Raw genomic sequence first — 15207 nt, forward strand, 5'->3', positions numbered from 1 at the left:
ATGTGTTTTTTATCTCTGTCCTGCTTGCCTACGGAGCTCCTGCATGTTGATCAGGAAAGGCAGCAGTCAGCAGGGATGTGCAACACTGCTCGGATGCACATTAGCACCTGATCAGCAATACAAACCGATTCCCAGAGGAACTGCTGCACTAAAGCAAGCACTGGGACAGGGTGCTCAGCATTTGGATTTTCACTAACCTGTAGCATTAAAGAACAGACTGACAATTTTTAATAGGCCATTTTTTTATTGAGAGTTAAGATCACGTTTCCCCCAGTGCGCAGAATGCACTATGAAAACAAAATACAGAAGATCACTTTAGTAAATACACACTGGTTAAGCAATGCTACTTTTTTTTTGGCAAAGTGCTGTATTTTGTCTGTTTTCAGCTTGTGTTAAACTATTAAAAATAAGAGCCACACATTCTTCCATATCAAAAGGACTGCTACAAATAGAGAAGTGGCTCTGGAGAGAAGCTGCCATATATGCATAGACTGATGTACAGTATTAATCCCAACTGAAATGTCCCTTTTGAATCTTCAAGTTTGCTGTGTAGAAGGCACAGTTTAAAATGCAAATCTGTCCATTGACCAATACATATGAAAATACAATTTCAGCAAGATTCATGAATATCAATCAGTATGAGACAGTGCAAGGCCTCCACTTTTACAAGAAAAAACACACACTTTAATACAATTCAAAAAACCATATAAAAAGCCACACAGCTCACTATTAAAACAGAAAACCAAAACAAATCTAATTGCCCAATAGCTCCAGGCACAAACCAGGGCTAGATCAACATAAATACGTAAAACAAATTAACAAAAAGCCATTGATGCAGTACTATCTCACACAATAATATGGTTTCCAATATTACAAATTGAGAAGCACAGCTTTGTGCAAATAGTTTATATCCTGAAAGATATAGGTTTTCATCACCAGAAAGTCATCTAGTAATGCAGTATAAAAAGATCAGTATCTCCCAATTCTAGGAGCAGTCTAAAGTTGCATTTACTTGCCTACTGAGAAGAACAGACCAAGGCTCTCATTTTAATGCCTGGGAGCCTTATACTCTCAACTCCATCTCCCCATTCAGAGTTAAGGGATTACTTACTCCTTCCAACACAGGGAGGTGAAGACTCCATCTTCCTTCATTTCACTTTAAGAAAATTAAAGCTGAAGGAAAGTAGTTACTTTTATACAAAGAAAAGTAATACAGGAAAGTAAAGAATTTTCCTGAGCTAGAAAGATGGCAGCAAGGATAATAAAGTTTAAGCTAGACAAAGTTGGAGTGATAAAGGTAGATAATCTGAGGCAAGTAAGAGTACTTATTTGTAGATAAACCAAAGTGTTTGGACCACACGAAAATTGTTGCATGGACATGGGCACATACTACTGAAAAGAGCAGTTACAAAATACCTCTTTGGGAAATGCATGATGTTACCAATTTTGTTTTCTTTCAGTGTCCATGTGAATTCAATGTGTCAAAAAAAAAATAAAAAACAACTAACCAAAAAACTAGTGTATCCAGGAAAGCACCTCTTGCTTTTATACATTTAATTATTTTCAACATCCCTTTGTGACAATCCTAACTAATTCCAGTGAAGCAGCACATCTGCATTGAAACAGAGCTTATAAATGCTGTTCCCTGTATGCTAAGTAGGTTCCACAACAATTCCAGCTGCAGAACATGCAACAGTACCACTACATCAAGGTCAATGTGAATTGTTGGGGTTTTGCTTCAGTGAAATTTAAGCATTTGGCTGAATTTAAATACTTCATAGACCTGGAAAAATTCATTATTGACCTTGCCTTATTTCAAAGGCTGCTCACATGACTCCTTATACCAACTTCTATATAAGGACTACTGGAAGACACAGTTGAGCATAATGTTAACACTTTAATGCCCTAGGTACTAAACACAAGGGAAAATAGCAAGTCACATTAAGCACTGGCAGAAAGGAAGATAAACTTACGTTTCTTTCCCCCCTTTCTTCAGTGCAGATTTCTGCTTCCTTACCTTCATATCCATTTAATCCACTTCCCAGATCAATCTATCAGGGTTCAGTATGCTGCTGGCTGCTGTGTAACACACAGTTTTTGTTAACAGGTGAATGGTACTTTACCTGTAGTTGTAGTTGGCAGTGCCTGCCAACTTCCAAAACATCTCACACAGGGTTCTTAAGAAAACGGACTTGCTAGTTTTGAATGGCTTTTCTTTCCTGTTGGCCCATGGAATTGCTACCCAGTCTTTCTGCCTCCACTGGGCTAGGAGAACAACCATGGCTGATCAATCAACTTTTATACACTCTGTTACCGCTGTGTTTAGTTCAGCACCCACTTCTCCCTGCCTCACACCACCCTTCATTTCCAGCCCCTATTAACTTGGACTTCATTTTCTTAGAGAGAAAGAGAGAAAGTTAGGAGAACTTCGAATAAAAGCTGCCTTCTAGCTACTTTTGAGCTACTCTCAATCTGTAAATATGAGACAATCTAATAGCAATTTGTAGCTCAGGAATAGCTGTCCACCAGCCTGACTTCTTTGAAGAGCAGTCAGCTACTGATGGGATTGAAAGAAGGTCAATCCACCATCTTTTTCCTTTAACTAGACTAGAGATTAAATGAGATAGGGTAGGGGAAATACATGTTTCAAAGACAGAAATAGCTAGAGAAAGGAGTTAGAGAAACTCAAACTTTACCAAGTAAAACCCAGTTCAGTTCTCTGTGTTGTGCATCTGCACATTACCCAAAGGTTCACTTTTCTTCCCACTCCACTGTGAGGTACTACACCTATAACACCAGTACCCTCTTGTACTGCAACAATATTGGTGGGACATCTAACCCTCTTTCAATATCCACATCAAGCATCCAAGCACACCTACACAGACCCCACTAACACAAGTAAGTTCTAGGAATTTAGATGAGATGTCCTTCTTGAAACAGCCCAGCACAGCTATGTAATATCCACTGGCAGCTATAGTATTCCTTGTTAGAAAGTAATCATATATGCTGAATACAGACAGATACACAAGCTGTCAAGTACTGGTCATTAAAGCATATGGCTAACCTCAAATTTTCTAAATCCATTTTGATTAATGCAAAATGATTTCCATCTCAGTTAAGTTTCTTTAAAATACCAACTAAGAACCCATCTATACATCATAGTTTATAAAACAGCACACAAACTATCGTACTGATAGGCTTCCAAGACACTGATATTTAACATCAACATTTAGAACTTGCTGCAAGATGTTTGGAGATTTATGTGCCTTTTGAAAATAATACAACACTAGTTATGATTGTGTTTGAGGGATTGACAATCAGCTTCAGATTGACCACACCTACCTACACATGAAAACAAGAACAACCTAAGAAACAATTAGACCATAGATTAAAACCACCAAAAACCATCAGTAATTGAACTGACGCTGGCAAGGCTGGTGAACAAACAGTCCGTTGTGCTTGATTTGCCGAGAGTGGCAATCCCTGGTAAGGTTTTGGCGACGGAGACTGTTTCTGTTGATGTAGTGTCTTTCATTATGTTCTTTTATCCAGTGGGTAGGACGAAAGCTCTTTTTTTTTTCCAGAAAAGTTGAACTAGTAGCAAGAGCCGTGACATAGCAGTGAACACTCTGTCCTGTTTCATTTCGGGCCTCCAGTCTAGAAGTGTAATAAGGTATCAGTCACTACTGAGGTGCATTGGAAAGACAAGCAAAATAAAGGGTAGAACATGGACATCAATATCCAGCATTTCAAAAGGGTACCCTTTGGACAGAGATTTGGGCTGAGGTGAGGTCAAGGCACTTACCCACACCGGTAAGTAATGTGTAGTGTGGCTAATTCACTTTTTGTGTGAAGGCCCCACAACAGCCTTTGGACTTTTGGTGTCTTACTCTACTGTGCTCTTTCTTCCCCACACCAGCTCCCTCAGCCCAGGATGTAATACAGATCAGAAATATAAGACAAGGTGTGTCACACTGCTCCAGCTTTAGAAGACTTGAGAGTTATTCACTTGGCGAAGTTTGGTTTAAAGTCATCTTGAAGACAGGAGGTTCAGCCTCAAAACAGATGCACCTAACAAAAGTGCATTTCAATTGCCACCACACAAGTAAATCCAAACAATGTTCATGCAGGGGAATGCAAAGGTAGACCAGTTGTGACACACATGAGAAATAACTTAGAAGGATTGTTCCTCAATCAGCCCCCTCAATTTCATGAGCAGTGAGTCAGCATTTTTGGCAAACCCTTGCTTCATCATGCACTAGTGAAAAACAAACCAGCAGCCTACGCAAGCAGCGACTGACATATTGAAAAAGGACTTCCCCACTTGACAGAACAATCACTGGCATTTCCTGAAACTTCCAAAGCAAAGTTAAAAATACTCTAGCCATTTTAAAAGCAAAGCAAAACCCAAATCTGAGTGCTAGAGCTGGTGTGAGACCAGGGGCAGCAGAGTTTCTTGCCTTCTGTCTCCCCACTCAGGGCCCAACAACCAGCTGTCAACTGGTCAGTGGTGCCCAGGAAAGATGTCTGCAAGACCAGGAACTTGCTCAGGCATGAGCAAGAGGTCTCTTGGGAAGTCTGTTTTTCAGCACTAGCATGACTATGATAAAGTCTCTTCTGGAAGAGCTTAACTTGCAATTATTTTATGATGTCTCTGTAGACATAAATCAGGTCTGCCATGCCCATGGTATGCCCTTTGTAGCTTTACTCTGGGAGTCTGCAGGTGCCTGACATGAAGTAAACTCTCTTGCCTCCCCCCACTCCACAGGGAAATACTCCTTGTTATCAAGGAATACTCTCTACCTTCTACTTTTTTCTTATTTTAAATATCCTAGCCTTGCTTTTGGATCCCTGGGTAGCTTCAGACTGACTAAAGACTACAGACTGCAGAACAGTCATATGTGACATTCTGGTCTTCCCCTGTTTATTCACTGGATATTGTCCTAAACCTAGCATTTGAAATATCAAGCAAAAATAAAGTGAATAACAAGCACAAATCAATTCACAGTGCCTTGTAAATACAGTCTTTGCAGATTACACCAGTTTAATTTACATGAGGGTACCTGCAAATATGGGACTACTATTTTCTATGTGGAGTGATCCCTTAGGACATCCAACAGTGCTGGAAGTGGAACTTCAAGTGAAGCCCTTCTGGGGAAAGCTATTAAGGAGTCAGGAAGCCACACCACAGTCATTGCAACCTGTATTTCCCAAGTATACCCTTAGCTAGCAAAGGGCAGCAACTGCTAATACAAACTTGTGGTTTTGTTATGGAGAAATATGACTAATCTGACAAATAGGGAGGCTTATACAACATCCTTTTGCTTTGAAAGGACTTTAAAATGAGAAAAGATATTTCCTCCACAAAAGGAAAGAACATGGTTTAAACTTGCTGGCTGAAGATACTTAAGCTTTTCCCCCCCTCTTATCAAACACCCTTCCAGCAATGGTTTGCAAACCAACACTCTTCTATTTGTCATCATCAAGTGACACTGGGATAGCAGAGGTGGTTTGAATTAACTAAAAGGCCACATACTCTTCCAAAATGTAGCATTTTGGTACCTTAGGTGCATTTGGTAGGCTGGCACTAGTGAGTTCCATGCACCAAGAGGAACGTGTTGATAAGTCTCCATCACATTGTCAAAATGGGATTTCAGAGGGGTTGCGTCTTCAGCCAGACCATCACTACACACATTCACTGCTGCGCTTCCAGTGTCTATTTTGCTAGAAAGCAGAAGTGTCCTGCTCACTGTGCTACAGAACCACACCTCACAAGAAATATCAAAGGCTTCAGACCCCCAACCCAACTATTTCAGTAATTTTTTTGCACTTAGCATTTTGGCTTGTTAAAGCAGATGTAGTTAGGTTTGATCAAGTAATCATTTGGCACAAAGGTTAGTCCTAAAACCAGTATTGCTTTGGCAGACAAGGCTCTAGAGGAAGCAGTGTTGCTAGCAGCCTGATCAAACAAAAAGCACTGTCCCAAAACAGCAGTACTTACTGTGCCAGTGTGCCTTAAGCAGCTTTTCTTGGCCCTACAATATTAAATCGCCAACCATTAAACCACTAGAGACTTCAAAACAGCTTTTGAAACTTACTGCAATATCAGTGTAATCAATGTTCCCAAATTCTGCAGTCTACCTCAGCTTTAGACTTAAGTCTTATTCCAGTTGTCACACAAACAACCCTGTACAAGAGCCTAGATCCTTTGACAAAGCAACAGCACAGAGTCCAACGTGAAGAAACTTAACTACACACCAGCTGAAGAGCACACCTTTAGCTTCTCCACATATTAAAGAAGCTTAACTGTACTGTATGTAATGTAAGACAGGATTCTTCTCTGGAAGAATTTACATCGGTATCCCTAGTTGAAGTGACTGAAAAGTCAGTATCCAACTTTGAGTGTTACTATTCACTGCAAGTTGGTATTTTGGATAAAGTGGCTTACTGTCTTTTGCTAGGGCATGCCTTGCAGCCGACAGTACTCCTGCAGATTCCTTCAGACCCTCACTTTAAAGGTGCTGCTGCTCATAGTTTCCCCCAATTTAACTAAGCTAGACCCCTGATGCTTAACATCGTGAACTGTCCTCCCCAAATAATTACACAAATCCCACTCCAAGATCAATATTATCAGCACTATACAATTCAACATTATACAGCAGCATGTCATCTCAAAGCCACCTTAGTTCTTTGTACTAAGAACTTAAATATGGCAAGGAGATGATCAGACAAGTCAATAGGCATCTACCTACAGCAACTCAACTGCTACACTCATTTCTTCCTGTGTATCAAAGCTTAGTATACTGTGATTTTTTTCCTTAGTATTATTGTTTCTAAACTTAAGAACTAGATGGGATGAAAAGTCAGTCTTTGTTATCAACTGGAATTAACAAAACACCCAATTATTTCAAAATCAGTGAATGCACAGGCAAGTGTGGAGTCATAATGGCCAAGAAATACTCTATTTGCATACATCCATGTATACTATACTTGTATAGCTGTATACACAAACACCAAAAAATGCCAGTGCATGGCAAATGTGCCTCTACAATAAACCCACATGGATAGATTTTTAGGACCCAAAACCAAAAAGCACAACTTCTACTTTTAGTAAGGTAAGAAGTTTGCAGCACAAATTTTTACATTAAGGCGACTAAGTTTTCTGGAATCTTTCAGTTTGCTTTTGTTCCACAAGCCACTTGTGGGAAAACTTAATCCTGTCCTTATCTATCACTAGGTTGAGGAATGAAAAAAAAGCCCTAAGAATCCTCTCACCTAAATCCCAAACCACTTCCCTGTCAGGATAATTAAAGTTCTGTGTTTCATCTCACAAGGTGACTGAAAGAGTACTGACTAGCAGTTATGAAAAACACACACAGCTATGGAGGGGGCAAAGTGCTTTCATATCTACGTTAGTGGCTGTGCAGTTAACTGCCACCAGTTTCAACACGACTGGAACATACTCTGCAAGGGAGTAATAAGGTTCCATAAAAATATTTATGGAGTGTAGTGCCAAAATAGCACACTCAACTGTTTCCTGACACAGTCATCTTGTACAACATTTTTCTGAGCGGGCAGGCACCCGACCACTCTACACACCTTGTGTAGTGTTCATGCTTTATTCACCTCCTCTGAAATAAGATGGAAAGTTCAGTATTAAGTGTCTAAGCTGAACAAGTAGAAACCAGATATTTTCAGCACCAGATGTCCTTGACAAGAGAATTCAGACATACCTGGGACTACCTGGGCTGTGAAACTCCTCATCCCCACATCCAGTCTCATTAAGGCTGTGACAGGTATTGTGGACAGCATACACAGACATGCTGGGATGCTCTATTAGGAGGTTCTCCATCGGACTGGTCTCCACTTTGATAGTGGTTAATCCACCTGCAGTAAAACATGGGGGAGGGGTAATAAACCAGCTCTCCTCCATAGGACACGACTCAAACTGGATGAAGCAAGACTCGCTGGCCTCCGGCAAGTGTTCCAAGGGAGATGATAAACAAGAGAAGACGGGCGAGCTGTCCGTGGCCGATGCTTCAACAATGTCTGCTTCTTCCACGGAGCAATTAGTGCAAGTGTCTGCTGTAGGGGACCATTTGTCAGTGGAGAGGAACCAATGGATGTTGGTGATCGCAGGAGGTCGAAAACAACAAGGTTGCACATAGCAAGAAATGGGATATGAAAAAAATAATAGTAAACAAAAAAACAGTTAAAAAAAAAAAAAGCCCTGTTAGCACATACACAAGTTTTTACTTTTTAAAAGCAGGGGAGGGGAAAAGGGAGTTCCCAGACAAGCCATGTTAGAAATGTGAAACAACTGTTATCAGTAAAGCTATATAATTGCAAAATAAGTCAAATATATTTTATTTGTACAAGTGGTTCTGTTGAAGCCTGTGTCAGGCTTATAAACCTGACACCACTTTTCTCACCTATTTGCACAACAAGTATTAGTACATTTGTTTGGAAGACACCCTACACTCTAATCCCACACTGGTTTTGCTTAGATGAAGTTTCCCCAAGCTACTGGTTTGTTCACATGGAGTAAGACAAGCAAGAGCCAGAGCAAGACAAAGGCAGAGCTTATGTCTGACAGGTATCTTACCTATAAAGTCAACCAGAATCCACTCGTCATCTTCTTTCTCGCTGAACTCTGGCTCTTGGCTGGACAAGCTATCAATCTCTCCCATGAGCATGTTATTTAACCTCTGGAACATTACTAAGGCAGGAACAAGACTTTGGCTGGTAGGTCTTTATATCCAAGGTTCAAGGCACAGCTCACACTGTACTAGCAGAGTGGCATAGACTTGAGATTAAAGTGCAAAGATGCTTTATCAGCTTAGGTACGGGACATGCAGAAGCATGACTTGTAAACAGTTTATGTGAAACCTGCAAAAAATGGTGACAAGGATCTTAATGACAAAGACACAAGTAACAGCCCTAGAGAACAAACTAAAAGCCCATTGTTGGTGCAGTGTGAGGTACCAGTGAACATTTTTCCCCAAAGAGGAGAGGCAGCTTCACTGGCATTCACCATCCCCTCCCAGCTAGATACATACAAAAACCCCAGTCCTAGGCCTCTCCTGGGAGCTGATTGCCTTTATTTCAATCCTCCTCCCCAAGAAAAGGTCTGTTCAGCTTCCCTTAAGGGAAGAGAGGACTCTTGTACAGGACTCTTGCATCTATGCTCCCCCAGCTCCCTGCCTGTCTTCCTCCACGTCAGAGAGATGCCAAGGGTAAGGGCATGTTTTCTGCTTCAGACAACTCATCTCATCTCCTGACACAGAGGATCCCCCTGTGAGGGCTCCCAGGGAAGCCCTAAGCAGTGTTTCTTCTCTGTTCCATCACACACATTTCAGGGCCACTGACTACAAGTTAACACAGTAGCAAGACACATCCTGTCTTCAGGTTCAAAGTACACCACAGAGTTACCAGTGAGATAATTTTCACAGCAACCACCCAACTAGTCATGTATCCTAAATCTAAGGAACATGGAAAAGTATCAGGTATGTTTAACTAAACCCAGTGCTTATTTCTCAATTCACTCTCCTAAATCTGATGGTCACCATAAGCCTGACCTCTGCATCTGGCAGTTAAGACAAAAAAACCCATTAGTACCAAGAAGCTGAATGTTTAAAAACCTCAGATCAACACACTTAACAGCCTTTGATATTTAAGTATAAGCCAATAAATAGAAGCTATTAAAGCAGCTGAAAAAGTAAAAACTATGGGGAAAATAGTCACCAACTTAACTACAAATTAGTTTTGCCTATAGCAATATTTGAATCATCACAGAATTATTACAGATGAAATACCTGTTTGATAATTAAACAGGAAAGAATATATCCATGTAAGACATGTATGAGTGCCTGCATTCAGAAAGGGAGTAAGACACATGAGAGTAGACAAACCCAGATACTAAAAGATACAATCCATAAAGAATATTATTTAAGGCCAGTATACCCTGCTTCACCCTAGAACTCTCAGGCCACACTAAAGAGTTGTTTGGCCCTCCTGTGTCATCTTATCCCAGGACACCAGACCCCATCACCTACTTGTTCAATTTAAGGACAAACACTTGCCCCATGCAGCACTGCTTCTGTACACATTTATGCAGCTTCCTCCCTATTCAGACAGCACAAAAGGATAGCAGCAGAATTTTAAGCAGTCTTCAGGAGCAATATGAAAAGGTATAGTGAAACTCAAGAAGTTATGCAGTCTAATTCCTCAAGAGAAACAACTGACTGCAGGAAAACAAGACTAGAAACAACAGGCTCAGCTGCAATAGTGATACAAGTCTATTTTTAAGGACTACACTTGAAAATGAAACATCAGGGCTCTCCTAAAGAGAGCTACAAAGATGATCAGAAATCTAAAGAAAATCAATAAAATTTAAAAAAATGGAAAAACTTAACAGAGGGAAGGAAAAAATTACAACGGTAGTCAATTATGTGAAGAAAGAGGCAAGCATTTATTGCCTTCTTTTACCCAGAGCAAGCAGAAGTGGCTTTAAACTGCAGCAAAGTTCAACTTTCAGTGGTTACTAGCAGGAAACACTTTTAACCATTAAGGTTACTAAGCCCTGGATGGATTACCTAAGGAAATGCCAAATGTCTACAGTGCTCCTAAGCACCTTCTTGAGGTGGTTTGAGTGCTTCAGTCATAGGGAGAGCTTGCTACAGATAAGGAAATGAACTCTAAGTGAAAGCTTGAAGCCTGTATCTTTCCAGTTACCTTCCACATCCTTCCCTAACTCTCTCCTGGCACCAGGCCTATGAAGAAATAAGTTTGTTTTTTCTTTAGGCTAACTAGTGAGCCATTGTGTGGCTGCTGATCAGCACTGGCTTTCCCTGTACTCCCACACGTGTATTGCCTCCTTCCTAGACCGAGCCTGGAGGTACCTCCAGGCAGAGGCTGTCTTTTTGTTCTGTGCACAGAGTGGAGCAAGATGAGAGCTCTAGTAAGGCTCCCGAGGCACCACAGCAACATAAAATAATTAACCTCTTAACAAATAAGAGAAAGATCACTGTTCCTGAGAATGTAAGCTAAACAAACCTCAGCTTTTGACCCACAAATGACTTTCTGTAGATCAAAAGCAGTTTGTCCCATTTTTCCCTTCCCCCACCCCAAGGAGGATGCAAAAAGACAACTGAATCATTTTGTCTTGGTCTCATCTCCAGCTGGGCTTAAAACCACGGCACATTTAGAAAGAGGTTGATGCTTTGACATCCTTTTGGCCAAGTGCCTTTAAAAAGGCCATGATTGTGTGCTATTGTGCAAGCCAGAAAGCAAAAGAGAAGTTAGGCTGTTATCAAGGGCCATCGTCCGGGGAGGAAAACAGGACAGAGGCTGAGAGAGGTTTTCGAGTTCTTGGGAACTGTCAGGAAAACACAAGCCTGGGAACAACTGACTCAGCTACAGTAATGATTAAGAGGCTGCTATAGATAACACATCCAATAAACGTCAACAATACAGTATCGCTGCATTAAAAAAAGTATTTTTTCCTTTTTTTTTTTTTGGTTTCTAACCTAGCAGAGGAGATGGGATATGTGCTAAGTAAAAAGAAAACACAACCAAAAAAAGACACCTCCCAATCCCTGTGCAGTCCTGTGTTAGAGAGCCGAGCTGGTGATCCCCCCGCGCCCGCAGCTCTGTAAGCACCACCAGGAGGCTCCACACAGCCGCTTCCAGCGGCGCCGGGGCTGACCCGGCAGAGCCCGCAGCAGCTGCGCACCTTCCCGGCCGCGCTCCGGACGCTGACCGGGGGGCGGGCGAGAGCACCGGCTGCTCGACAGCCGGGACAACGCCAAATCCCCCCGGCCTCGGCGCCCTCCCAGCGGAGAGAAGCCGGGATGCGCGCACAGAAAAACGGGAGCTCCGCCGCTGCTGCTTTCCACCGCTCAGACCGCAGGAGACGATCACACCCGGGACACCAGCAGCGCGCTTGGTGCTCGCAGTTCCCCACAAAACGAACTCACCCAGACCACGATCACCCCAGCCCCGCACCCGCGCCGACTCCGCGGAGCCCTTTGTTGTGAGGGCCCGGCGCAGCTGACGGACCGGCCGCCGGCCACGCCCCCCCGCGCCTCCGCCAATGGGCGCCGCCGCCGCCTGTCGCTAACGCACGTGACGGGCGGGCGGGCAGCGCAGGGGGCGGGGCGGAGTCCCCGGGCCCCGCCCCCGCCCCGCCCCCGCCCCGCCCCCGCGGTGTTGGGTTGGAAGGGAGCGGAGATCACCGCGTTGCACGGCCGTGCTGTGGGCAGGGACACCTCCACTAGACCGGGCTGCTCAGAGCCCCATCCAACCTGGCCTTGAGCACTTCCAGGGATGGGGCAACCACAGCGTCTCTGGGCAACCTGTTCCAGCGCCTCACTACTCTCATCATGAAAAACTTTATGGTCTCACTGGAGCCTTCTCAAGGCTAAACAATCCCAACTGTCTGTCTTTCTTCACAGGAGAGGTGCTCCATCCCTCCAGTCATCTTGGTGTCACTCCTCTGAACTTGCTCCAACAGGTCACAGAATCACGGAACAGGTGAGGCTGGAAGGGAGCACAGTGGGTCATCTGGTCCAGCCTCCCTGCTCAAGCAGGGCCATCCCAGAGCACATGGCACAGGCTCTGTCCAAATGATTCCTGAGTATTTCCAGTGAGAGAGACTCCACAGACTCTCTGGGCAATCTGTTCCAGTGCTTGGTCACCTGCATGGTAAAGAAGTTTTTCCTCATGTTCGGGTGGAACTTGCTGTGCATCAGTTTCTGCCCATTGCCTCTTGTCCTATTGTTGGCACCACTGACAAGAGCCTGGCTCCATCCTCTTGACACCCTCCCTTCAGAGACTGATAGACATTGATGAGGTCCCCTGTCAGGTATCTCCTCTCGAGGCTGAACAGGCCCAACTCTCTCAGCCTTTCTTCGTAAGAGAGATGAGCTCCAGTCCCTTGACCAACTTTGTATCTCTCTGCTAGACTTGCTCCAGGAACTTCATCTCTCTCTTGTACTGAGGTCCATGTCCTTCCTGTGCTGAGGACTAGATGCAGGACTCCAAGTGGGGTCTTATGGGAGCAGAGTATAGGAGAAGAATCACATCCCTCAACATTTTTTAGGCTGAAGCACCTTAGCTGGGCTGTAAAGTTTCCAAGTCATGGATGTAAAGCCCTAGAAAGCTCATGCATTAGATCACTTACCCTATCCTTTTAGGAAAAAAGAAGAGGCAATGAATGTACATGCAGCACTTTTCCTTTTAGCTGCTCATCTCTCAGAAAGGAATTTCCAGACAGGGAAGTTACAGCACAGGAGAGCTGGTGTGGCTGTGCTGCACACCTTCAGTCACTTAATAGAACCGAGTATATCAGAGAGTTAATAGTCACTTCAGACTGCACCAAGTGCTGGCTGGGCAAGGATGTGTGTCCTTCAGAAGATGCTGAAATGAATCAGTGAGCTGTAGCCAAACAGCATTTTACGTGCAACATGTTTTACCAATCTAGGGTTTTTCATAGTTTCAGTAGTGCTGAGGAATTTGGTTTCTTACAAAATAATAACATTTTGTAATAAAATACTATGTGTGCAGCATGAGTGTGTCAGTTGCTAGAGTCCAGATAAACTTGATCTTATAACCTAAATGTTTAATGATATCTTTTTTGTCTACTTTTTTGCTTTCTCTTTCTTTCGGTTGTTTTTGGGGTTTTGTTTTTGTTTGTTTGTTTGTTCTTTTTGGTTGTTGTTGTTGTTTTCTTCATTTTCTTAAATGGAGAAAGTAGATTTTGGAAAAATGCTGCAGTGCCTTCCTGTGGCTGGGAATAGGCTGTGTGAGTTGACCAAGAAAGCAGCTAGTTGTACAATCTGCAATATTTTTGCAAAAATGTCAATTTTAATTGGTATTTGATGATCCTTTTCTATGCAGAACAAGCAGTTCCTGAATTACAAGATCAACTTTATTTTTATAACATCAGCACTATCAAGGCACATAAACAAATAGCATGTTTGATTGACCTTTCAGTTTATAAGTTGAAGCAGGAAATGAGAATGCCTACAAAGTCTCTTCAATTTTCAATGATAGTGGTTTCAGGATAGAAGGGGGAGGGGAGAAGCAGCACATATCTGCAAATTCAAGATAGGCGAGACAGAAAATTAAATGTACAGAATAAATGCCCCAAAGGACTAATCTGTATTGCAAAATTACATTGTGTTAGAACCCATTAATTAAGGTAATACAAACCACTTAGTGTAGACAAGAACTGTCATGTTTGGCAGCCGGGTTACCTTGGGTCAACAACAACAAAAAATGTCAAAGCCTTAGTCTTTGTTTATACTGACTGTTATATTAAGCATTACATGTTAATCAATTAACATAATGTATTTTTCCAGTGTAGGCAAGCCCTAGGAAAGCTTGGATTGTATTTGAGACTCAGACTCCTAATGGAGATAAAAAGTCGCTGTTTATATTTTCGAAAGTCCACTGAGAAGCAGTTGAAGGAATAGAAGTGTCCTGGGGTGATGTTATGAAGCTGCTTTATTCCTTAACCATCCTCTCAATGCCCCAGGACGCTGTGCCTCTAAGATGGATCCGGGGGATGGGGCAGTCGAACGGTTCGGCCCAACGGCTGCAGGGGCTCGGCAGGGCTCGGGAGGGAGTGTGCTGGGAGCACTGGGCTGCTTTTTGGCTTCCTTTGTGTTCCAGCTAGCTGGGAAAAGGTTCTGTTGGGGTTTTTTTTCTTATTCTTTTTTCCCTTTCCTTCCCCTTGCCTCCCTGCCTCCCTTCTCTCCTTGCTGGTCTGGGGAGCCTGCGGGGGCGACCCCAGCTGGTCCGAGCCCGTGTGTCTGTTCCCTCTCCAGGAATTTGTTGTATTTTGAGGGGTTTTTTTTTTATCCTCTTCTACCCTGTTTTGTTCATGTGTTAATAAAGAGTTTGGTTTCTTTTTCCCACTGTCACTCCTTGTGACCTATTTGTCTCATTGGAGGAAAAGGGGAGGATCACTCATTCCGGAGTGTTTCCTCCTGAAGTTTTGTCTCAAAAGCCGAGACAAGAAGCTCTCCTCTTTCTGTAGTGTTGCTCTCAAATTCTTTCTTTTTCATTTCACTTATTTCTTAATTCTCTATTGTAACAAAATGGTGGAAACAACTTGCTTATTCATTCCTTCAAATATCATTGTTGTTGGCAGGAGAAAGGCAGTTCTGAAAGCTACCCTCTTCTCAGCCTGGCAGTCATCAC

General features: G+C 42.9%; 1 protein-coding gene across 3 annotated transcripts; it reads right to left on the reverse strand.

Annotated features, from left to right (window-relative positions):
* Nucleotides 1–234: 234 nt before the first annotated feature.
* Nucleotides 235–12063, reverse strand: TP53INP1 (tumor protein p53 inducible nuclear protein 1). 3 transcript variants are annotated; one of them, XM_082276847.1, is made up of 4 exons: nucleotides 11979–12063; nucleotides 8606–8889; nucleotides 7734–8082; nucleotides 235–3657 (listed from the first exon to the last, which is right to left on the reverse strand). In XM_082276847.1, the coding sequence occupies exons 2-4, from the start codon at nucleotides 8715–8717 to the stop codon at nucleotides 3408–3410; spliced, it is 711 nt and encodes a 236-aa protein (XP_082132973.1). In that variant the 5' UTR covers nucleotides 8718–8889; nucleotides 11979–12063; the 3' UTR covers nucleotides 235–3407. The 3 variants fall into 3 exon arrangements, with proteins under 3 accessions (XP_082132973.1, XP_082132972.1, XP_082132974.1); XM_082276846.1 differs by having other exon boundaries at nucleotides 7734–8085; XM_082276848.1 differs by lacking the exon at nucleotides 235–3657 and adding an exon at nucleotides 5546–6035 and having other exon boundaries at nucleotides 7734–8085.
* Between the last annotated feature and the right edge of the window lie 3144 nt (nucleotides 12064–15207).

The sequence above is a fragment of the Coloeus monedula genome (assembly GCF_965178545.1).
Source record: "Coloeus monedula genome assembly, chromosome: 1".
NCBI classification, from domain to species: Eukaryota; Metazoa; Chordata; class Aves; order Passeriformes; family Corvidae; genus Coloeus; species Coloeus monedula.

Excerpts from the sequence above, each read along its gene's own strand:
- TP53INP1 (XM_082276846.1), bottom strand. The coding sequence starts at position 8,717 with ATGTTCCAGAGGTTAAATAACATGCTCATGGGAGAGATTGATAGCTTG. Across the intron at positions 8,086-8,605 it reads GATTCTGGTTGACTTTATAG|CAGACACTTGCACTAATTGC; the intron begins GTAAGATACCTG and ends GGTCCCCTACAG. Across the intron at positions 3,658-7,733 it reads CACAGCCCAGGTAGTCCCAG|ACTGGAGGCCCGAAATGAAA; the intron begins GTATGTCTGAAT and ends TTACACTTCTAG.